The 24,345-nt window shown below is 36.5% G+C and overlaps 1 protein-coding gene across 1 annotated transcript in view; it reads left to right on the top strand.

Moving 5' to 3' along the window:
- ST8SIA3 (ST8 alpha-N-acetyl-neuraminide alpha-2,8-sialyltransferase 3) overlaps positions 1-23,154 on the top strand; it is a 34,148-nt gene extending 10,994 nt beyond the window's left edge. Inside the window, exons 2-4 of the mRNA XM_053700411.1 lie at positions 1,457-1,579; positions 3,899-4,456; positions 22,872-23,154. Coding sequence (XP_053556386.1) covers positions 1,457-1,579; positions 3,899-4,456; positions 22,872-23,154 — 964 coding nt within the window. The remainder of the gene's footprint in view (positions 1-1,456; positions 1,580-3,898; positions 4,457-22,871) is intronic.
- The last annotated feature ends 1,191 nt before the right edge of the window (positions 23,155-24,345 follow it).

Raw genomic sequence — 24,345 nt, forward strand, 5'->3', positions numbered from 1 at the left:
AAATGGTAATGATTTATTCTATAGTTATTGGGTAATAACAAACAAAGCATTCCTGGTCTTATATAATATATTTAAAATGAAAGGGATATTGGAGGGATGTAATAACTTTAATTTTCTGTGAGCACTGCATGACCTTAAAGGGACAATGAACCCATATTTTTTTCTTTTGTGATTCAGATAGAGCATGCAATTTTAAGCAACTTTCTAATTTACTCCTATTATCATTTTTTCTTCGTTCTCTTGCTATCTTTATTTGAAAAAGAAGACACCTACGATATTCTTTGGTTCAGAACTATGGACAGCTCTTGTTTAATGGTCGGTTAAATTAATCCACCGATCAGCAAGAACAACCCAGGTTGTTCACCAAAAATGGGCCGGCATCTAAACTTAGATTCTTGCTTTTCAAATAAAGATTCCAAGAGAATGAAGAAAATGTGATAGTAGGAGTAAATTAGAAATTTGCTTAAAATTGCATGCTCTTTCTGAATCACGAAAGAAATTTTTTTGGGTTCAGTGTTCCTTTAATACTATAGGCTCTGACTGGTTATAGGGGCTTCAGAATTGGGTATATTTATTTTAAAAATGCGCTTGAACGAAAAATACATATTTTAAAAGCATTACTGTGCATCATGTACCTTTAAAATTTTCCTAATAACATATATGTCTGACATTCTTAAAAAAATATCTGAATGTTAACTGGTTAATTAAATGCATAATTTGTATGCATACATACAAAGCATAAAATAAGTGTTTCTACTGTCTATGTATCATTATTGCTAGCAAACATGAAATAAAACAATATAGCAAACTATTTTACATCCTTATTATTGTAATTCTGTTCTATGTACTAGAAATTCTGCAATATAATACTAATTGTATATAGTTTTTATTTTAGCATATTTTAAAGGGATATTACAACCCCAACATTTTCATGATTCAGATAAAAGATGCAGTTTTAAATATCTTTCCAATTTATTTCTATTATCAAATTTACTTCATTATCCTACTTATAGTATACTTTGTTGAATGAGTAGTAATGCACTACTGGGAGCTAGCTAAACACATAAAGGGAGCCATGACAATAAGCATATATGTGCAGCCACCAATCAGCAACCAGTAGTGTATTGCTGCCCCTGAGTCTACCTAGGCATGCTTTTCAACAAAGGCCAACAAGAGAATGAAGCAAATACAATAATAGAAGTAAAATGCAGAATTGTTTAAAATTGTATGCTCGATTTCATGAAATAAAAATTTGGGGTTTTATATTTCTTTAAGCTATCTGATCTCAGTATTTTCTATATAGTATTAAAATTCTTGCTTCACAGCTATAACACAAAGCAAACAACTTTTCTATTAAAAATATTGCAGCAGATAGATGTATTTTGTTTGCCTCATTAGTATCTCTGATGCAAAAGATATTTATTTTACACATTTTAATAAAATGATTTATTTTCAGATCCCAGTTTGCAATGAAGTTTTTGGATCCCTCATTTGTGCCAATTACAAATTCTCTTACGCAAGAGTTGCAAGAAAAACCTGTTAAGTGGATATTCAACCGGACAGCATTCGCAAAGCAAAGGTACCTCACAATTTCCTATGTGCATTCTGAAATGCTGCAAACACAAATGCTATAGACTAAAATGCAGGCGTCTGACAATGCAAGTTTATCCATAGCATGGCAAAAGAACGTGATTGTGAAGTTGTAAATAGGAAATTACAGTGAAAAGCTAAGGGAAAACCTGCAGATAAAGCTGGGTCTATTGGGTAAGGTTGTGATTGTGGCCTATGGTGTAATGTAGTATCTAAAATATACTGGCAAGTGGCATCTCCAGAAATTTCCTCTTGGGTGTCCACTTCTAGGAGGCCCACCAGTGATTTGTGGGTGGGGCCTCAGCAGAAAGGTGAGACTGGACATGTTCCAGGTGGGGCCAGGCATGTGATGGGCAGGGTTAGGAGTGTTGCAGACTGGGCTGGGCATTCTACAGGCTCTCTGGAGTGGTGGTGAGAAGCCACCATTGGGGGGCACATGGGAGGGCAGCCATTATGCTGTGGGCTAGTGCCCTCCCTGACCCCCACTAGCGACTCCACTGATTCTGGTTGCCATATGTACCTTAGGCTGATAGTCAAACACATGCAGCCCCACATAAGGTTTTGTCTCTATAAATGTATTTTATTCACCTATTGTTATTCTCTCCATGGGCACTATATATAAATAAAACATAAAACATTACACCACGCAGAGAAATGTACTAAAAAGAGGTGCAGGAATATGGTAAGTGGTAAGGAATATTAGTGTTATAGACACCAAAGAAAAAAAAAAGCATCAAGAGAAAATGATGCTGGTGCAATGCTGAATACGGAGAGCGTATTGCTCTCCGCATTCAGTGAGGTCTTGAGGACCTGATCCGCACTGTCGGATCAGGTCTGCAAGACCTTTGATAAATAGGCCTCTTAGTGACAGAATAAGGATACGTTAATTATTTGTGCATAAAACTGGCAGGAAACGCATGCCCCTCAGCTACTCATTTGCTGTTAACGACAACTCCCCCACAATTGTAATGCTGGACAGAGACAAACCTCCAAATGCATGAAACAAAGTTTTTATCAGCAGAGAAATATATTTTTTGTGATTTTGTCTGACAATAAAACATCAGTCAGAAATGTGTGCAAGGGAGGGGACTGTTGTGATATATTTCATGGCTTACTATCTAGATTTGTAACTGAAAGCTCAAAAGCATTTTGTAATGGCTGCCCTGAACAATGTAGGAAGTAGTTTAATATGTATTTGTGACCGTGCAAGAGGCAATAAAGTCAAAATTAAACTTAAAAGGGTGGGATATAGCACAAATGTTTAAACAGTTTTCCAATTTACTTTAGTATCAGTTGTACATAGTTCTCTTAGTATCCTTAGATAAAGAGTAACCCTAGGTGAGTTCAGGAGTGTGCACGTGTCTTTAGCCATCTAGCAGCAGTGTTTACAACAATGTTTAAAGCAATATTATACATAGTATATACATATACACTGCTGCCATAGAATGGTAAAGACACTTGCACACACCTAAGCTCCTATCATCTTACTTACAATTAATTTTTTACAAAGGATACCATGAGATCAAAGAAAATTTGATAATAGAAATTGCATGCTATGGTGCCCATTTATCAAGCTCTGTATGGATCTTGAAGGGCCGTGTTTCTGGTGAGCCTTCAGACTCGCCAGAAACACCAGTTATGAAGCACCGATCTAAAAACCGCTGCTCCATAACCTGTCTGCCTGCTCTGAGAAGGTGGACAGAGATTGCGTGAAATCAACCCGATTGAATACGATCGGGTTGATTGACACCACCTGCTAGCAGCCGATTGGCCACAAATCTGCAGGGGGAGGCGTTGCACCAGCAGTTCACAAGAACTGCTGGTGCAATGCTGAATGTGGAGAGTGTATTGCTCCCCGCATTCAGCGATGTCTGTCGGATCATATCGGACAGACATTTCATAAATAGGCCCCTATATCTGAATCATAAACATTTTGTTTTAACTTTACTGTCCCTTTAATCTGTATTTGATGTATTTGAGACCACCCATAGACTAATTTAGAGATTGATATAGTGCATATACTCAAAGTGGTGCAGAGAGTTTGAGAGTAGAATGAATTTATAAAGAGCATGATTTCTCCCAGATACAAATCAAATCTTTAAATTGCCAGCAGGAATAATTCAATGAATAAGACAGGAAAGGCCCAATCTAGGGCAAACATCTAATTGTAATGTTTAAAAAACAGACCTAAGAAAAGGTTAACACCATTTACAAAGCAAATAAATAAATGTAAATGCACAATCAGGAAGCTAAACATACCTTTTCAAAAATAATTAATGAACTTTATGTTTTTTATTTATTGTTTTAGGCGAGAAATTCTTCAAAACGTTGATGTAATCAGAAATTTTTCTTTGACCAAGAACAGTGTACGGACTGGGCAACTGATGCATTATGATTACTCAAGCCATAAGTATGTTTTTTCTATCAGCAATAATTTCAGATCACTGCTTCCAGACACTTCTCCCATTATAAACAAGCATTATAATATTTGTGCCGTGGTAGGCAACAGTGGGATTCTTACCGAAAGTCAGTGTGGACCTGAAATAGATAAATCAGATTTTGTATTTCGTTGCAATTTTGCTCCAACTGAAGCATTTCATAAAGATGTTGGAAGGAAAACCAACCTTACAACTTTTAACCCGAGCATCCTTGAAAAATATTACAACAATCTTCTGACCATACAAGATCGAAACAATTTTTTCTTGAACTTAAAAAAGCTTGATGGGGCCATACTATGGATCCCAGCTTTTTTCTTCCACACCTCTGCAACAGTTACAAGAACATTGGTAGACTTTTTTGTGGAACACCGAGAGCAACTGAAAGTTCAGCTAGCATGGCCAGGGAATATCATGCAACATGTTAACAGGTAAGATATGTTTTTGTTTAATACTCAATGACATTTGAGTGTAGAATATATGATTAAGAAAATTAAATCAGATTTATAAATATAAAATATATGTTATTTATCTAGTCATCATCTTTTGATAGATTAGTAAACCGTTGGTGAGAGGTCTCCATAAATATAAATGTATGTGGTGCAAGTTCATTTGAAAGTTATTATGAAAAGAGGTTTTCTTAAAGACTATAATGGCTTTGACATGGAAACATTTTTGTTTCATTTGTGGTAATCCATATAACAAGCGAATAAACTGGAAAATACCTAAAAGTTAGGTATAGATCAAGCATATCAAGAAATAAATATCTCCTTATTAAACTACAGTAAATTAAATGGACAGTGTACTCAAATGTTTTTTTTATCTATTATCTATATGAAACTGTAACATTTAATTCAACATTTCATGTAAAATCTGTATAAATTTAACTTGAATCAAACACAACAGTGTGACAACAACTAATACTTATTGGCTGATAGATGCCTCCTGATGACGCTCATCTGTTGGGTTGGGCTGTTGGGTACAATTGCCAATAAATGGGCTAGATTACGATTGGCGTGCTAAATGTTGCATGTTCAATTGAGTGCGTTCTCTAGAACGACTTCAAAGATCTGGTTAACTTTTACGTGAAAATAAAAGTTTCACAAAACACATCAAAATTACATTTGAAAGTACAGTTACACACATAATAACACCGTCTAATAAAAAAATATTTAAAAAAACATTGCATTAACAAGTTATAAGGGCTCAAAGATATGAGGTAATTTGTACTCCAAGTATCATTTGTACTCCAAGTCTCTCTTTCTGGTATGTGAATTGAGCCCCTGCATCAAATCCTGTTACTTCCCCTGCGTTTGTGTCATTTGTACTCCAAGTCTCTCTTTCTGGTATGTGTATATGTATATTGAGCACATGCATTTAGGTTGTTAAATAGGTTGTTAAAATGAAAGGGCCACTAAACCCAAAATCTTTCTTTCATAATTCAGATAGAACATACAAATTTAAACAACATTACAATTTACTTCTATTATTTATTTTGCTTTATTTTTTAGATATCCTTATTTGAAGAAAAAGTAATGCACATGGGTGAGCCAATCACATGATGCTTCTATGTGCAGCAACCAATCAGCAGCTACTGAGCATATCTAGATATGCTTTTCAGCAAAGAATATCAAGAGAATAAAACAAATTAGATAATAGAAGTAAATTAGAAAGATGTTTAAAATTGCATTCTCTTTCTAAATCATGAAAGAAATGTGGGTTTCATGTCCTTTTAAGTCCTGCATTCATTGTAATGTTGTTCCCAATGTCTTACTTCTAATGTTTAGCTAATTGCCATGTGATGTTCAATCCTTATCAATACTTACTATTATTCTAAAATGTATAGCTGTCTTATTCCATAGTTTTAACCTCCTCCAAATGGTATTGTCTGTTTACTTAACTCATCTCACCCTGACCAGACCAAAATCTAACATTCCTATTGACCTTTCCAATTGTCTTTGATTAGCAATCAACTAAATTGAGTGGACTCAGCTGATTGCCCTGCCTGTATATATTCCACACTAGTTTGGGAGGTGCATTGCACAGGGGTGGGTACATTGCCTGGGCAGTGTACATTTTAACAATAGCATATGTTCACATTTTCAAAGTGAACATTTTATAAGTGATGCAATAATTTTAGAATTATGCAAGAATTGAACAAGAATTGGGCAAGGGGAAAGACACAAGGCAAGTACTCTTGTAATACTGTGTTTTATGTATCTCATTGTATCCTTTTGTAAGTGCTGCTGTAACACTGTGTCTTATGTATTTACTTGGTTCCCACTTTCATAATAATGCTCAATATCTTCATACTCCTTTTTGCTACCTCTTGTCTCTATAACAAACTACATTACTCAATTACTCCTTCTCCCTCTCCACCTGCACTGTTCCTTAGCCCATCTCTCTTAAACTCACCTTACTTTTGTACTCATGAACTTTACCTATTCCTAAACACTCCCCCCCTGTACTTCAGCCCAAAAACAGTCTCACTACTGCAAATCTGCTTCTCATCTCATGTCACTCTCCCTCTTGCTCATACTAGCTGATGGCGACATCTCCCCTAATCCTGGTCCCTCACAACCTCCTAGCCTTTCACATCCCTGTGTGCCTTTCAATAGACTTCCTAAACAAAACTATGGTAACCTTAACCACATTCCATTTACATCTAAAACCACCTCCCCCTTCACTTGTGCACTCTGGAACTCTCACTCTGTTTGCAACAAGCTCACTTCTATCCATGATCTCTTTATCTCCCACTCTCTTAACCTTCTGGCTTATAAACCTTAGAAACCTGTCTCTCTGCTTCAGACACAGCATCCACTGCTGCACTGTCACATGGGGGTCTCCATTTCAGCCACACGCCTAGGTCTGGCAATAGACAAGGAGGTGGTGTTGGTATTTTACTTTCCTCTTGTTGCACCTTTCAACAAATACAGCCCTTCTCTTCACTCACATTTTCTTCATTTGAAGCACACATGATTCGGTTATTCTCTCCCCTCTCTATACGTGTTGCAGTCATATACAGCCCCCCTGGCTCCCCAACTCAATTCTTAGATCACTTTGCTGCCTGGCTTCCTTATTTCCTTTCCTCAGACACCCTGCCCTTATTCTTGGCGACTTTAACATCCCTCTTGACAATCCCACTGCCTCCTCTGCAAAACAACTTCTTCAACTCACTTCCTCTTCCGGCCTGTCACAATGGACTGACTCTCCCACTTACAAAGATGGTCATTCCCTTGACCTGATTTTTACCTATTGATGCACTATCTCAAATTTAACAAACTCCCCTTTTCCTCTCTCTGACCATCATCTCCTAACTTGCAACATCACTTCCCTACCTACAACCCCCCCTCCCTTTACCCCTCACACCAAACTTCACAGAAGCACTAAATCACTACATCTGCATCAGCTCGCTAGCTCTCTCAAACCTCTCCTCTCATCCATCACCTCTTTTTCCTGCCCTGACCAATCTATCTGCCACTATAACTCCACCCTTACATTGGCCATTGATAATCTGGCCCCTCCAACCATAGCTCTGAAACCACACTCTCATCCTCAGTCCTGGCATACTCCTCTGACATGGTACATATGCAGATGTTCCAGTACTGCTGAGCGACACTGGAGGAAATCTCAGAGTTCAGCTGACTTTCTTCACTACAAGTTCATCCTGAACTCCTACTACTCTGCCCTTAATCTCTATAAGCAACAATACTTCTCTAATCTCATCTCTACTCTTTCCTCTAACCCAAAACGTCTGTTCTCCACGTTCAATACTCTTCTCTGCCCACCCCCACCTCCTAATACAACCTCTCTCTCAGCTCAAGATTTTGCCAGCAATTTCAAAAACAAAATTGACTCCATCAGAAGTGAAATCAGCTCTCAACATACTATCAATCTCCCACCCCCTCAAAAGCTCACAATCATCCAAAACCCACATATCAAAAAATGCAGCTCTTTTGCCCCTTTTAACGAGGATGAAGTTTCTGCCCTTATACTGTCCTCCCACCTCACTACCTGTCCCCTCAACCCCATACCCTCACAGCTTCTCCCCTCCCTCTCTTCTACCCTCACCCCCATACTCACACACATTTTCAACCTCTCCCTCAGCACTGGCATATTTCCCTCATCTCTAAAACATGCACTGGTCACACCTATCCACAAAAAACCTTCCCTCGATCCAACCTCCCCATCCAACTACCACCCTATTTCCCTACTCCCTCTTGCCTCAAAGCTCCTAGAAAAACTTCTCTCTGCTTATCCTCCTTGACCTGTCGGCAGCCTTTGACACTGTTGACCACCCTCTTCTGCTCCAAACCCTCCAATCCTTCGGCATCTGTGACACAGCTCTTTCGTGGTTCTCTTCCTATCTAACTAACCGTACATTTAGTGTAGCCTTCGCCGGAGCATCCTCTGCCCCGTTACCACTTTCTGTTGGGGTACCTCAAGGCTCTGTCCTCGGTCCCCTTCTCTTTTCAATCTACACGTCATCATTAGGTTCCTTAATAAAGTCCCATGGGTTTAAATATCATTTGTATGCCAATGACACCCAAATCTACCTCTCTGCACCAGACCTACCTCCTTCCTTACTAACCGTCACTAACTGTCTTTCTCATATCTCATCTTGGATGTCCTCTCACTACCTTAAGCTAAATCTCTCCAAAACTAAACCCCTTATTTTTCCCCCTTCTTCCAATGTCTCCACCCCCAAAATTTCTATAACTGTTGATAATCCCATCATTACTCCTACCCCGCATGCCCGATGTCTTTCACACTTGACTCAGATCTTTCCTTCACTCCTAACTTTCAGTCCTTGGCTAAAGCCTGCTGCTTCCACCTTAAAAACATCGCTAAAATGAGGCATTCCCTTACACAAGATGCAACTAAGATTTTAATCCACTCTCTCATCCTTTCCTGCCTCGACTACTGCAACTCTGTCCTCTCTGGTCTACCTAGCTGCCGCATAGCTCCTTTACAATCCATTATGAATGCCTCTGCCAGGCTCATCTTCCTTACTTGTCGATCTTCATCTGCTGCGCCTCTCTGCCAATACCTTCACTGGCTTCCTCTTGCCTCTAGGATTAAACACTCACTCTGACATACAAAGCTCTACACTGAACTGCTCCCCCCTTCATTTCAGAACTTGTCTCCAGATACTCTCCCTCCCGTCCCCTTCGATCAGCTCAGGATCTCCTCCTCTCCTCCTCTCTTGTTACTTCCTCACATTCCCATCTACAGGACTTCTCCAGACTGGCCCCCATCTTGTGGAACTCCCTGCCTCGCTCCACAAGACTCTCCCCTAGTTTTAACAGCTTCAAGCGCTCCCTAAAAATTCTACTATTCACGGATGCTTACAACCAACACTAACCTTTCCTAACTCCATTGCTTTCCCCTTGAACCCCTTAGAATGTAAGCCTATGAACCCAGCTGTTTGCAGATCACCTTCATAAGAGCCGACTACGAAAGTGAAACTCTTGGCAGGGCCCTCTACCCACTTAATCCCTGCAAAAGCTATCCTGTATATTGACTATGTTTACAGAACTGCGGAATCTGTTGGCGCTCTAAAAATACCTGATAATAAATACCTGAAAATAATGAGGTCTTAGGCGTTAAAAAAGGCATGCAAAAGGCTTTAACATAGACATACATACATATTCATGTCTAAATATGTATATGTATATATATATATATATATATATATTTATATATGTGTGTACATATGTATTTATATGTGTATATATGTCAGAAAATCATATTTATGCAATATTCATATTTAATAAAGTGTTTAACTGTGTTTTTACTGTAAATATTTCCCATCCCAATGTTCTTCACATAGGGGAATAAGTTCTAAGTACATATCTATATCTATATAATCCTCCCAACTCACGCTTGTTGTACGCAATAATTCTGGACCTGATAACTCTACCCGACAATTGGATGAGATGTGCCAGAAGCTTACTGCATGTGGTTACAAATTGAAGGACATTCAAACTGCAAAAAACAGATTGGAAGGATGTAACCAAAAGATGTTGCTTTTCACAACAAAAGAGACTTGACAAGTGGACCCATCAAAGGTTAAACTTTCTAACTACTGAAGGAGGCTTTTGACAATAGAGGAGATATTTTACATACGGATATATAAATTTATATATATATATATATATATATATATATATATACACATATATACACATATATATAGGTATAGATGTATATTTTACCAACAAGACCCTCAATGTATATAGAAATATTTAACTAAGAATAAAAAGAACTTATTCTACTATGTGAAGAACAATGGAATGTGAAATATTCATATTTCCTGTAGCGTTAGCATATACTTAGTTATACTTGATTGGGTTTGCGAGTGAGTAAGGATGCTAGGTTTTTTTCAGCTTTTCATGCTCCATTGAAGTCTACGGGGGAAAACGTTAATGTGGTCAAAATATTCAAAGTTTGGCTTTTTTATCGTGTCAGGTTAGCTCTCGTGCAAAAATGTTTTATTTTTATCTCATAATACGAGCACTACCCGACACGTGCAAAAAGTCTCCATCTACTGAATTTAAAACGCGAGTGGGAGCGATAAATTGCTCTCCACACGTAATCTAGCCTAAACATTAGCAGGAAGTAAACAAATTATACTACAGTAACGTTTTAATGATGAGGCCTACCATGTTTAAATGCTGCTTTTTCACATAGATAATTTAATTGTTTGAGTGCAATGTCCCATATATACATTATTTTTTACAAATTAAAAAAATACAATTTGTCCAACAAGAAGGTTTTATTTGAATCTATATGGTAGGAAAAGTTGGCAAGAGATATGTGAAATAATCTTTAATAAGAAGTGTTGGTGCAAGTAATGAACTTAAAGGGACACTGTAGTCAAAAATAGAATCATATTATTACAATAGTACACCTTTAAATCAAGCTTTTTTAAATGTTGATTATGTTATAAATATTTAGCGTTTTTAATATATTGCTGTTTGAAACATTTAATTTTTCCAAACCCACTGACTTGTTCGCCATTACCGATTTCCAATCCGGCTGAACAACTCCAGTTGGAAGATGGCAACTCCTAGACGCAATGTGTATATGCAAGTTAGCGCAACGTCATCGGATAGTCACCAATGCGTTTTATTTTTTCTATTGTCGGTCATGTCGGGTTCTGTACAGCAATATGCGCATGCGAGACTTAGAGAATCCTATTGCGCATGCGTGGAATGACGATAATGTACTATAATTTTATGCAAATACTCGCCATCCGATTGGCAAGTATGTTAGATCTTAGACGGCCCACATTTGAGGGCTAGATTACGTGATGTAATGAAGATAAAATAAAACTTTATTTTTCTGATAAAGGTAACTTCGTTTATGAAAAAAAAAAAGTACACTACTTTAATGTGATAAATGCAATGCTAACTGTTCTGTTTTGCATAACAAAAAGAAAAGTTAGTAATCCTTTAAACAGTTCCTTGAATATACATTAGGCTTCTTGAAAACTAAGAAAGCTAAAATATTTATAGAAATCAAAATATGGACAGCGCCAAAATCAGGGATTGTTTCCAATGTAGCGGTTTATTAAAAAGTTAAAATATCACAATATTAGTGTATATATATATATATATATATATATATATATATATATAAATGAAAAAGCAGTTTGTCACAATACTAAATTTCAAATCTATAGAAAAGCATACGCCTAGATTACGAATTTTGTCGGTAAAGACCTGCGGTGCTAACGAGCCTTTATTTTAAAGCACTCCCTATAGCGAGCCTATATTTCCAGCGCTCCCTTAAGCCAACGCTGGTATTACGAGTTTTCTGAATGGCTGCGTTAGCCTCAGAAAAGTGATCTGTGAGCAAATTTAGCTCCACTTCAAACCTCAATACCAGCGTTGGTTACGGTAGCGGTAAGCTGGAAAAACGTGCTTGTGCACGATTTCCCCATAGGATACAATGGGGCTGAGCTGGGTGAAAAAAACCTAACACCTGCAAAAAAGCAGCGTCCAGCTTCTAACGCAGCCCAATTGTTTCCTATGGGGAAACACTTTCTAAGTCTACACCTAACACCCTAACATGAACCCCGAGTCTAAACACCCCTAATCTTACACTTATTAACCCCTAATATGCCGCCCCCGCTATCGCTGACACCTGTATTATACTCTTAACCCCTAATCTGCCTCTCCGGACATTTATTTTTATTTATTAGGCAACTTTGTATTTATTTTAACTAGGTACAATAGCTATTAAATAGTTAATAACTATTTAATAGCTACCTAGTTAAAATAATTACAAAATTAACTGTAAAATAAATCCTAACCTAAGTTACAAATACACCTAACACTACACTATCAATAAATTAATTAAATAAATTAAATACAATTTTCTAAAATAAAATACAATTAAATAAACTAAACTATATTACAAAAACAAACACTAAATTACAAAAAATAAAAAAATATTACAAGAATTTTAATCTAATTACACCTAATCTAAGCCCCCTAATAAAATAAAAAAGCCCCCCCAAAAAATAAAATTCCCTACCCTATACTAAATTACAAAAGTAATCAGCTCTATTACCAGCCCTTAAAAGGGCTTTTTGCGGGGCATTGCGCCAAAGTAATCAGCTCTTTTACTTGTAAAATAAAAGAAATACAATAGCCCCCCCCCCAACATTACAACCCACCACCCACACACCCCTACTCTAAAGCCCACCCGATCCCCCCCTTAAATAAACCTAACACTACCCCCTTGAAGATCTCCCTACCTTGAGCCGTGTTCACCCAGCCGGGCACCGATAGGGCAGAAGAGGACATCCGGACCGGCAGAAATCTTCATCCTATCCAGGCAGAAGAGGACATCCTGACTGGCAGACATCTTCATCCAGATGGCATCTTCTATCTTCATCCTTCCTGAGCGGAGCGGAGCCATCTTCTATCCATCCGGCGCGGAGCCATCCTCTTCAATCGAATTCCTAACGAAGAATGAAGGTTCCTTTAAATGACATCATCCAAGATGGCGTCCCTCGAATTCCGATTGGCTGATAGGATTCTATCAGCCAATCGGCATTAAGGTAGGAAAAATCCGATTGGCTGATGTAATCAGCCAATCGGATTGAAGATAGAAGATGCCGTCTGGATGAATATGTCTGCCGGTCTGGATGTCCTCTTCTGCCCGGATAGGATGAAGACTTCTGCCGGTCCGGATGTCCTCTTCTGCCCTATCGGTGCCCGGCTGGGATAACACGGCTCAAGGTAGGGAGATCTTCAAGGGGGTAGTGTTAGGTTTATTTAAGGGGGGATCGGCTGGGTTTTAGAGTAGGGGTGTGTGGGTGGTGGGTTGTAATGTTGGGGGGGTTATTGTATTTCTTTTATTTTACAGGTAAAAGAGCTGATTACTTTGGGGCAATGCCCCGCAAAAAGCCCTTTTAAGGGCTGGTAATAGAGCTGATTACTTTTGTAATTTAGTATAAGGTAGGGAATTTTATTTTTTTGGGGGGCTTTTTTATTTTATTAGGGGGCTTAGATTAGGTGTAATTAGATTAAAATTCTTGTAATATTTTTTTATTTTTTGTAATTTAGTGTTTGTTTTTTTGTAATATAGTTTAGTTTATTTAATTGTATTTTATTTTAGAAAATTGTATTTAATTTATTTAATTAATTTATTGATAGTGTAGTGTTAGGTGTATTTGTAATTTTGTAATTATTTTAACTAGGTAGCTATTAAATAGTTATTAACTATTTAATAGCTATTGTACCTAGTTAAAATAAATACAAAGTTGCCTGTAAAATAAAAATAAATCATAAAATAGCTACAATGTAACTATTAGTTATATTGTAGCTATCTTATGGTTTATTTTATAGGTAAGTATTTAGTTTTAAATAGGAATAATTTATTTAATTATAGTAAATTTATTTTGTTTAATTTAAATTATATTTAACTTAGGGGGGGTTTAGGGTTAGGGTTAGACTTAGGTTTAGGGGTTAATAACTTTATTATAGTAGCGGCGACGTTGGGTGCGGGAGATTAGGGGTTAATAATTGTAGGTAGGTTGCGGCGATGTTAGGGAGGGCCGATTAGGGGTTAATAAAATGTATTATAGTGTTTGCGAGGCGGGAGTGCGGCGGTTTAGGGGTTAATACATTTATTATAGTAGCGGCGATGTCCGGTCGGAAGATTAGGGGTTAATAATGTAGGTAGGTGGCGGCGACATGGTCAGATTAGGGGTTAATAAATTTAATATAGGTGTCCGCGATGTTAGGGCCAGCAGATTAGGGGTTCATAGCTATAATGTAGGTGGCGGCAGTGTCCGGTCGGCAGATTAGGGGTTAAATCATTTTATTATAGTGTTTGCGATCTGGGGGGGGCTCGGTTTAGGGGTTCATAGGTAGTTTATGGGTGTTAGTGTACTTTGTAGCACTGTAGTTAAGAACTTTATGTTCCGGCGTTAGCCCATAAAACTCTTAACTACTGACTTTTAAATGCGGCTGGAGTCTTGGAGGTAGAGGCTCTACCGCTCACTTTCTCCAAGACTCGTAATACCAGCGTTAGGCAATTCCCATTAAAAACATAGGATACGCAATTGACGTAAGGGGATTTGCGGTAGCCTCGAGTCGTGGAAGAAAAGTGAGCGGTACACCTGTACCTGTCAGACTCGTAATACCAGCGTTAGGTAAAAAGCAGCGTTGGGTCCTCTCAACGCTGCTTTTTAAAGCTAACGCAGAACTCGTAATCTAGGCGATAGTTTGTAGAATGACAAGAAAACGGCTTGCCTGGCCAGGTCTGTTAATCCTCATATTTCAGGGCTCCTCTCCCTTCCTCAGGTGTGTCTGGATTAGCTGTTTATTGTCTGACTACAAACACATTCTACAGAGTGATTGCTTGAACTATATTTTAATCATTCCAATCTGACACTAACTGACTTCCCCAATGGAGATAAGAGGCTTTTAAAAGGGTAAAAAGCAAATTTCACTATCATCATTTAGAGCTAGATTACAAGTGGATCGCTAATAAATGCTCCTGCTCGAGTGTTAATTGCTCTAGAAGTAAGCTTTTTGCTCTTGTCGGGTTGTGCTCGTATTATGAGTTGAAAGTAAACTGTTTTCTCTCTCGTGCTAACCTGATGAGCACAAAAAGCCAAACTTACAATATTGAGTGCGCGTTCACGTATTCCCCCATAGAAGTCAATAGAGGGAAAAAAAAGTGGAAAAAACCCTAACACCCCACTCTCGCACATACCCGATCAAATATTCTCATGTATGCGAAATAAATGAATAAATATTTCTACAAATATCTGATTTTTTTTTTGTACAATATATATCTATACCTATATCTATACATGATTTTATATATATATATATATATATATATATATATATATATATATATATATATATATATATATTTATAAATACTTAGAACATAGAACATATACTGCTATGTTCGGAACATTGGAATGTCAAATATTTACACTAAGTACATAGTTAAAACCTTTGTTAAATACTAGCTGTTGCCCATGGCTTCGCTCTCGTGGATTTTGTGATTTGTAAAAAAAAATAGGGAAAAACCAGACCACTCGCAACGACATGTGCCCTCACGTGTGTGCCCATTCGGGTTGCACACTCGCTGACATGAACTTCTTGAGTTTTGGTTAATTCTCATAATCTAATGCCAATATTCATATCTGTAACATCTTTGGTTTTTGAGGTTTCAGTATCCTCATAAATCCCCCCCCCCCTTCCCTTTTGACTCCAATTAAGTGGATGTTTGGGAAATGGTAAAACATGTGTTTCTTTATTTTTAAAGGAGAATCTAAATACCAATTTTCACATCTGTAACATCTTTGGTTTTTGAGATATAGGTATCCTCATAAATCAGCTCCTCCCCTTTTGACCCCCCTTAATTGAATTCTTTGGAAATGTTAAAACACTTATTTCTTTATTTTATTTATTATTAAGTGGATGTTTGGGAAATGGTAAAACATGTGTTTCTTTATTTTTAAAGATAATCTAAATAACAATTTTCACATCTGTTAACATCTTTGGTTTTTGAGATATAAGTTTCCTCATAAATCAGCGCCCCACTTTTGACCCCCTTAAGTGGATTTTGGGGAAATGGTACAACACATGTTTCTTTATTTTTCAAGGAGAATCAAAATACATTTTTTTCACGCCTGTAACATTGTCGGTTTTTGAGATATTGCTATACTCAGAAATTAGCCCCCCACTTTTGACCCCCTTAAGTGGATTTTGGGGAAATGGTAAAACACTTGTTTCTTTATTTTTCAAGGACAAATCTAAATACCAATTTTCATGTTACAGACATGAAAATTGGTATTTAGATTTGTCCTTGAAAAATAAATAAATGTTCATGTCGGTAACATTGGCGGTTTTTGAGATATAGGTATCCTCATAAATCATCCCCTCACTTTTGATCCCCTTAAGTGGATTTTGGGGAAATGGTTAAACACGTGTTTCTTTATTTTTAAAGGAGAATCTAAATATCAATTTTCACGTCTGTAACATTGAGAGTTTTTGAGATATAGGTGTCCTCGTAAATCAACCCCCCACTTTTGACTCCCCCTTAAAGGGGCAGTAAACCTAGCAAATAATGTTATATAATTCTGCACATAGTGCAGAATTATATAACATTAGCTTAGCGCCAACTTTGTAAAGCAAAGGGTTAGATAGATATTTTACAGCTAAAACAGAACGCCGCTCCTGGCTCTACTGAGCGTGTCTGTTTTTTTCTCCTAAGCACATCGCAGGCACGCTTTCTAGTCACAGCGCGCCCGACCACGCTATTAAACACAATGTAGCTCGCTCCCGCTCTGGTCTGGTAGTGGAAGCGAGCTACATTGAGTTCAATAGCGTGATCGGGTCGGCTGTGATTAGACAGCGTGCTGCGATGCACTTAGAAGAAAACAGACCCGTTCAGCAGAGCCAGGAGCAGCATTCTGTTTTCGTTGTAAAATATCTCTCTAACCCTTTGCTTTACAAAGCTGGAGCTAAGCTAATGTTATATAATTCTGCACTATGTGCATAATTATATAACATTATTTTCTAGGTTTACTGCCCCTTTATGTGCATTTTGGAGAAATGGTAAAACACGTGTAAAAAAACGTGTTCCTTTCTTTTTCAAGGAGAATCTAAATACCAATGTCCACATCTGTAACATCGTTGGTTTTTGAGATATAGGTAGCTTCATAAAAAAATGTACCCCCCCTTTTTCACCCCCTTAGGGACGTAATTTCCAAAAATCCTTCCTTAGTGGGTGCTTACGTCATAAAAACAGTAACTTCCAAATATCACGTTCCTAGGTTAAACGGTTTGAGCTGGGCATTGATAAATCAGTCAGTCAGGACTACTTTTATATATATTTAGATGAATATTGCATAAATATGCTGTTACATGTCTATATATGTGTACATTTATATTTATGTGCTTTATATATGTATATATGTCTGTAAATACATATATAGCCATATAAATACATATGTATACATATATAGACGTATAAATATACATACATATACACATGTTAAAGCACATAAAAGTTAACTTTTGTGTGCAATATTTGTTTTAATAATTTTTATTAGATACTGTTATTATGAGTGTAAATATACTTTATAATGTATATTTGATGTGTTTTGAGACTTTTTAGTTTCACAAAACAGTTAACCAGAGCTCTGAGGATGCGGTAATCATTATAGTGTAAATCGCAATTGTGCTTGAGCGATAACTTTTACATTTAACTTGTAATACCAGTGGTAAACCCTATGAGCGCAAGCACCCGTGAAAAACCCCTTATCGCTTGCGTGCAAATGTTTGCGCTCCACATGTAATCTAGCCCTTATTTGTGTGCACACCTCTCAATGTAGTGCTTAAAGGGACAGTTTACTCAAAAATTTTCTCCCCTTTAATTTGTTTCCAATGATCCACTTTACCTGCTGGAGTGTATTAAATTGTTTACAAGTATTTCCATTACTCTTATATTGGCATTTGAAATAGTTTATTTAGCCTGTGGTATCCTCACCCATCCTGAAAGTTTTTGGACTCAAAGCCAAGCTCTGTAAACACAGCCAGTAGAAGAAATTACACTCCCAGTGGGTTATAGAAGAGATAAGGTAATAAAATGTTAATTTTCCATTGTTCTCTCCAAAAACTGATGAATTCTTTATGGACAGACATAAGATAAAGAAGCAGGTATATTTTACACAATGTGATAAAGTAATATGATCTGATTATATCTACAAGCTCAGCCCATTTTATTAGGTTGAGGCTTCAAAACACAAAATCAGCTAATTCATTTACACAAATAAGTCTTAAAAAAGCAAATCTCATACATTTTATACTCTGCAGCTGGTAAGAAAAGTTATTGGAAATACATTAAGTAAAAAACTATTTTATAGTATACTGTCCCTTTAAAGGAATATTAGACAGTAATCCTTTAGTAAAAACAAATATCTTAAACCAAAAGAAACATAAAAATAAACAGAGTGTGTAAAAAACCCAGCAAACAACTTACTTGTTTCCTTGCAAAATGAGAAACTCAAATTTCTCATTGTAGAGCTGACATGTTGGCAGTTTAGGTTGCTTTCTGCCTCTCCTGAGCATGGGCAAATCTGACTGCTTGTTTAGCTAGTATTCATCTAAAACTAAAACAAGCTCATGTTACTCTACAAGATTTATTACATCAAGCTAGATCATCCTCCTTGTAGAGATGTGGCAAGAAGTAATGACACTGGCCAAATTAAGTTAAAGAAATATAAGGAAGAATCAGTTTAAAATGATGAATAATACAAATTGCAATGTATAGCCCACTGCATAGTGCTTTTTTATTACAACAATGTAACAGGCTTTTTAAAGAGAAATACTAAACCCACATTTTTTCTTTCATGATTGAGATAGAGCATGCAATTTTAAGCAACTTTCTAATTTACTCCTATTTTTAAAAAAAATGTTCGCTTGTTATCTTTTTTTGAAAAGCAGGAATGAATGCTTAGGAATCGGCTCATTTGAGGTTGAGCACCTGGGTAGCGCTTGCTGATTGGTGGCTAAATGTAGCCACCAATCAGCAAGCGCTATCCAGGGTGCTGAACCAAAAATGGGCCGACTCCTAAGCTTTCATTCCTGCTTTTTCAAATAAAGATAGCAAGAGAACAAAGAAAAAATGAAAATAGGACAAAATTAGAAATTTGCTTAAACTTGCATGCTCTATCCGAATCATAAAAGAAAAAAAAAATCTGGGTTTATTATCCCTTTAAGCATTTCTTGTTTACTTTTTTTTCAAAGCACACAGCCAATTTATAGCTTTATATAGAAAAGTGCTGCAACGTATAGAGTAGATACAAAGCTTTTTTTGTGCGTATTCCACATTTAGCCAAAATATTTAATTAAGTTTAATTTGGTACTTTAAGTGATTGCTTTATTGTGTAACTGCTTATGTACTGTGCATAAATAACAAATTTGTGATAGGTCCATTTAATGTTAAATTAGAAATATTATATGTTTATGTTTTTTTCTAAACCAAACAATCATTGTTGGCATTTGTACTTTTCCAAATGTCCAAGTATCCAAAGAAGACTGAGAAACATATATGTGACACATTAATAATCTCAATTCATTTTAGGGGTTAATGGTTACCCTTTGTCAATTTATAGCACAAATGATCAAATAAGATTTGGCATTTCATCTAGATATATAACTCCTTAAATCTGATTTGCCAGATTTTATTACAAGGCTCCATCTATTATTTTTTATAGTGCTCTCAAATAGCTGGTTTAATTTCATTTTTCGTTTTTTATTGAGTCTTTGTTGGCGTGGCTGAAATAACCATTCATAAAAATTGCTAAACATTGAGTGACTTTGATTACAAAAGATCAGAGCTAATAAAAGTAATGTATATCATACAATAACTTTATAAAACCTAGAAATATAATACAATAAATTGCCAAAAGAAAGTAGAAATAATATTCGTTTTTTTTTTAATAATCTTTTTTTCAGGCTAACAGATCACAATAATTTCCCTGATTGAGTAAATATTATATGCTGATAGTTCAAAATGCAACTGAATTAATTTACCCATGGTTTCACATCATAGTCTATAAGCTATGCTCCTTGAGAAAAATAATGTTTTAGAATTTTGCTTCATCATTCTTGTTTGTTATTTGCTTTTTTAGTCATTGTCTTTATAGGATTTGATAAAGCTCTACAAAAGGATAAGATTCTCTAACATAAATCTGACAGTTCTACAAGATATTTCTTTCTATAGGCACAGATGAATGTTGATAACTGTGTATCATGCTAAAAGGTGTATTCTAAGTCTCTGTATGAAAACGAGAGACATTACAGTATAATGCTCAATAAAATAAACCATTTATAAAGATTATTGAAAGCATTTTAGTTCTATGAATTAAAATTTGCAGTAATCCCTTCAGTATACGGAATTTCAGAGAGAAACTTTTTAGCATTTTTGCTATACCTCCATTTAAACAGAAATAGAACCTATTTGCTAATATTTTTGATTTAGTGTAGTGGTCCCCCCTTTCCACCTCCCCACCCCACAATAATTTTGAAGGGCCCCCTCTCTGTAGTTTCTGTAGTGTAGCACCCCATCCCTTCCTCTCCCTTCCAAACTGTAGCATAGGGTCAAACCCCTCCATCCCCCCTCTATAGCTGAGCAACCTCCCTCCCCACCTCCCCCCACCTGCAATCATTTTGTAGGGTTCAAACTTTGTTTCCGTAGCGTAGTGTCCCGCTCCTCCCTCCACCCTCCGCCTTGCGAAGCCTCCTAAGCTCTGTGAAGAAGAGGAGCAGGTTTTCTTAGGTAAGTATTTTTTAAGACCGGACAGCTCTTATAAAACCATGCTTAGATTCCAACAATTGTAGAGTGTCTCCTAGCTCAATGTACAGCAGTGCAACATCACATCCAGTTGTGACATGTTTCACCCCTCCCAAAAATGGACTAGCAAGAGCGGTCCAGTCTGCTGCTTAACCAGAGGAGTGGCAAGTTATCTGGCAATGGTAAAAGTGACTCCACTGAAGTAGTGTTGGGTGTTGAGCCTCAATGAGTCCTGTGCTGTACCAGCAATGAGGAGTTCCACTTCAGAATACATCTAAAGGATAAGCTCTTCTAGTTGATCAGGATGTACTGGTCCTTTTAACCAGTACATGAAATATTTAAAGGGACAGTATTAACCAATGTTCATTTAACTGCATGTAATAGACACTACTATAAAGAAGAATATGCACAGATACTGATCTAAAAATCTAGTATAAAGCCACTTAAAAATTAATTTAGAAGCTCCCAGTTTAGCACTGTTGATGAGGTTAGGCTGAGACACCCACTGAAAGGGGCTGAGAAAGCAGGAAAGGCAGACCCTCCCCTTCATATAGAAAAACCCATTACACAAACAAAAGCAAGCAGGAGTCTGCACCTGATACTATGGGGCTTGTTTAGGAGTCTGTAAATCAGCACAATATTGTTTAAAAAATAAGCTAAACTATACATTGTTACAAAAACACTCCTAGATGGGCTATATAAATGGATCCCCTACAAAACATTTATGTAAAGGAAAATCTAGTGTACAGTGTCACTTTAAGGGGGCTACTTATTAGCTCAGGTGGATGGTTATGCACTATGTGCCCAGTAGCTTTTACCTTTTTTTCCTTTTTGTGATTGACCAACTTAGTTTCACAAACCTAATCATGCGAGAGAAGGGTCTGTCGATCACCCTGAGCCAGTTCATTGCAAGAAGTAGGCTTGGATATGCGAACCTGCCCTACAAGGGCTCCAGCTTACACTGCTTAGTACGGGGAGCTATATGTATCCAAAAGTATTTAAAATTATATAAAACTACCTTTAGGTTGCATGTATAAGCTGTTTTATGACATAAAATATTGTTGTTTCTACTTGGTCCCATTTGGCAAAGACAAATATTCCAAAACCCAAACTATTCTGAAATCCAAATCTTTTCTGGCCCCAACTAATTTGGATACAGGATTTTGTACCTGTACTTGAATACACAAATTAACCTTGAGTGCACCTGATAGTTTTTTTTAGTTTTTTAGTGATCTAAAGGAGTTGTTTATAAACAATTTAGGGCTAGATTACAATTGGAGCACTAAAATATTGTGAGCCCACAAACGGGCAAATTCGCCCATTTGCAGGTTTGCGATAAATAACCAGCCATTACAAGTGGCTGGTTATTGCTACCTCCAGCTCGCGGTAGCAATTAACGCTCCGAAAATGAACCAGAGGTAAGACCTCTGGTTAATTTTCTAAATGTCCCCAATTGCCCTGCGCTAGTTCTCATGCCGTGTCTGACAAAGTGAGAACGAAGCTCCTATTGCAGCCTATGGAAACACGCTCTATTGAGCACATAGCTTCCTAGCAATGCGAACCTGAGGTTGTGTTTTCATTGCGCTGCTCTTCAAATACCAGCTCACTATTGCGTGTGCTGGTATTATGAGTGGAGCACAATTATCACGCTCGCTTAAGCTCAATTTTGCGATCCACTCAGAATATGGCCCTTAATACATTATAGCGGGAAAATTGATTATTGGGAACACAATGCGAAAATGTTATGGTGAAATGTGCATTAAAGGCAGGAGAGTTGTGTTTCCATTACTGGTTTCACCCACCAGATTACTCAGGTAATAAGAACCAAACAAATAAGCTAATGTGTGAACATCTTTCCAGTTCAATAATAGTTTTGGAATTAACTATATGTCTTATGAAATATTCAAGTACAATATTTAAATTCACCTATTCATTTACATATATTGTTTCATGATAAATTGTTATTTCAATAATTAACCCATTCATTTTTAATATATATTTTAGGTACTGGAAAAACAAGCACTTATCTCCTAAGAGATTGAGCACAGGAATTCTAATGTACACTCTCGCCTCTTCGATATGTGAAGAAATTCACTTATATGGATTTTGGCCGTTTGGATGGGATCCAAACACAGGAAAGGATCTACCATACCATTATTACGATAAAAAAGGAACAAAATTTACAACAAAATGGCAAGAGTCGCACCAACTTCCAGCTGAATTTAAGCTTCTGTATAAAATGCACAGAGAAGGACTCACTAAGTTGACTTTGTCACGTTGTGCCTAAAAACAAAAAATGAAGTGCCAATTGTTATAAAAGTGCCCACAATATAACTGAATCTTCATCGTCACTGAATCAATTTGTATTTCATGACATAGAATGTAGGTTATTTTATTCGTCCCTTGTATTGTTTGGTGAATAGTATTGTTAGTTTATAGCAAATTTGCTTTCACTAATAGGGTATGACGATTATTGAAAGTATTTTCTAAACCTGGTTTAATTTACCCTCATAAATCTGCTGCTAAAAGTATATTTTAAGTATTGTTTATCATGTATTCACTTGCAGCTGTTCCACTTTGATCACACAAGATTATGATTATTTGTTAAGCTAACTTTAAGTTGATTTGTTTCATACTGTTAATAGCAATCGTATTGTGGAAACAAATATTGAATCACTTTCTTTTATGCAAGCTTTAAATGGAAGCATTTGAGCAAGTCAGATATTGCACATTTAAGCATTTATAGTTTTTTTTTTTCAATTTATAGCTGTATATATAAAAGTGCTGCAACATATAGAGTAGATACAAAGCTTTTTTTGTGTGCATATTTCACATTTAGCCAAATATTTAATTAAAGGGACACTAAACAATATTTTTTTTTTCTTTAATGATTCAGATAGAGCATACAATTTTAAGCAACTTTCTAATTTTTCTTCGTTCTCATTTTTGGTTCAGAACGTGGGTTACGCTTGCCTGTTAGTGGCTAAATGTAGCCACCAATTATCAAAAGCTATCCAGGGTGCTGAACCTAAAATGGGCCGTCTCCTAAGCCTTACATTCCTGATTTTTAAATAAAGATAGCAAGAGGACAAAGAAAAATTGATAATAGCAGCAAAATAGAAAGTTGCTTAAAATTGCATGCTTTATCTGAATGATTAAAGAAAATTGGGTTTAGTATCCCTTTAAGTTTAATTTGTTACTTTAAGTGATTGCTTTGTTGTTAGGCTGCAGAAGTAATGAACTTTATCAAATCAGAAAAAAGGGCATTAGATTTGATACTAACACAGATGTTAAATATATTAAAGATAAGATAAAGATATATTTTAACACAAAATAAATAATGTAGTATTTGGGGATTACTATACCAGCAGTTTAACTAGTTTGAAAAAAAAAAATGAAACAGAAACATTTTAGTAACACAACTTTAAATATTAGACATAAAAATATATATATTTATGAGCTACAAAGCACAGAGTAC

The sequence above is a fragment of the Bombina bombina genome, chromosome 2 (assembly GCF_027579735.1).
Source record: "Bombina bombina isolate aBomBom1 chromosome 2, aBomBom1.pri, whole genome shotgun sequence".
In the NCBI taxonomy this organism is placed as follows: Eukaryota; Metazoa; Chordata; class Amphibia; order Anura; family Bombinatoridae; genus Bombina; species Bombina bombina.